The following is a 1,383-nucleotide window of genomic DNA, read 5'->3' as shown; positions in this document are numbered from 1 at the left end:
TAAAAAATAATTAACTCGTTGTCTGACTGGCTGTTTCCTTTCTTCAAATTAAGGTAGCAAAAGCAACAGGGGTGGCAGATGAAGCTCTGGGTAATGTACGGACAGTGAAAGCTTTTGCTATGGAGGAACGAGAGCTGCAGTGAGTTACATTTCCTTGTAAAATCATTTGTTAATATTTGAATGTTTGTTGTATGTTGTAGTGTTTTACAAGTTGTTTTTTTCTCAGATTATATTCCAATGAGGTTGATAAATCCTGTGAAATGAATGAAAATCTTGGAGGAGGAATAGCAGTTTTCCAAGGCTTGTCCAACGTGGCGCTGAACTGTAAGTGTTTACATTGTTGGACACAATGAATCTTAGACCAGTAACTCGGATGTTTTAATGTTCTTCAAACAGGCATTGTTCTTGGAACAATTTTTGCTGGAGGGACTTTAATTTCAAGCAATGAGATGTCTCCAGGGGACCTCATGTCTTTCTTGGTTGCATCTCAGACTGTTCAGAGGTATGTTGGGATGTGCTTCACAATAAGCAAATAAGTGAAAGAATCAAGAATATACAGTAATTCATTATGCACATATGTTTGTGCTCAGGTCCTTGGCAAGCATTTCCATCCTTTTTGGACAGGTAAGTAAAAGTTGGATGTTTAAACTGCTGCTTGCTAAAACATTTTGCCAAATGAAAACACTGGATTGTGTGGTGAACATTTTTATGCTCCACTCGCCCAAGTCAATCGATTTTAGAACCGTTTTTCACTGCAGACACAGCTGCAAATTTATTACCAGGTTTTTTCCCATTTCTGTAGACAGATATTCTTGTGAAAAGACTCAAGCTCAGTCTTAAGGAATAAAGGCCTGAACACACCGAATCACATTTTTCGTCGGTTTGACAGAGGTTGTGGTGTTTAGCGCTCATTTACAGTCAATGGGTTGGTCACACCCGACCCAATTTTACACATGGGGGCTTGTGTAGGACCAACTGAGATAGACCCCAGGTGTATGTCAGATTCAGCTGCAATTTCATGGGTCTGACAGGAAAAGAGACGTGTTTGCAAACTAAAACACATCTGCTTTGGGGGAAAATAGAAAAAAAAAAAAATCTGTTAATTGCACAGGGAACGAGTCAGTTTTGGAGTCGCACACAGTCTCATATAGCAAGTGGGACAGACTGGTACAAAAACAATCAATGAAACATTTAGAAACAATACTTTACCCATGATAGCAGCTCAGGAGCACAGAAAACTGATCAAGTATTGATCCTCTTGGAGCCTCACAAAAAACAAAATAATGAGGGACAGACGGAGCAGGTAAGAGCAGCATATCTCTCTTACCTCTTTATGGAAAAAAGAAAGAAAAACTTTGATAAACTTCTCTGGTCTCTCTCTGA

At 39.2% G+C, this 1,383-nt stretch overlaps 1 protein-coding gene across 1 annotated transcript in view; it reads left to right on the top strand.

Moving 5' to 3' along the window:
* Nucleotides 1–1,383, top strand: part of LOC107100452 (ATP-binding cassette sub-family B member 8, mitochondrial-like) — a 13,764-nt gene that overhangs the window by 9,701 nt on the left and 2,680 nt on the right. The window contains exons 7-10 of the mRNA XM_015398932.1: nucleotides 54–139; nucleotides 227–324; nucleotides 397–502; nucleotides 591–624. Of these exons, the coding sequence (XP_015254418.1) occupies nucleotides 54–139; nucleotides 227–324; nucleotides 397–502; nucleotides 591–624 (324 nt within the window). The remainder of the gene's footprint in view (nucleotides 1–53; nucleotides 140–226; nucleotides 325–396; nucleotides 503–590; nucleotides 625–1,383) is intronic.

This window comes from Cyprinodon variegatus, unplaced genomic scaffold, assembly GCF_000732505.1.
Source record: "Cyprinodon variegatus isolate N-32 unplaced genomic scaffold, C_variegatus-1.0 Scaffold974, whole genome shotgun sequence".
Lineage (NCBI taxonomy): Eukaryota > Metazoa > Chordata > Actinopteri > Cyprinodontiformes > Cyprinodontidae > Cyprinodon > Cyprinodon variegatus.
This window is presented reverse-complemented; position numbering and strand designations above follow the sequence as displayed.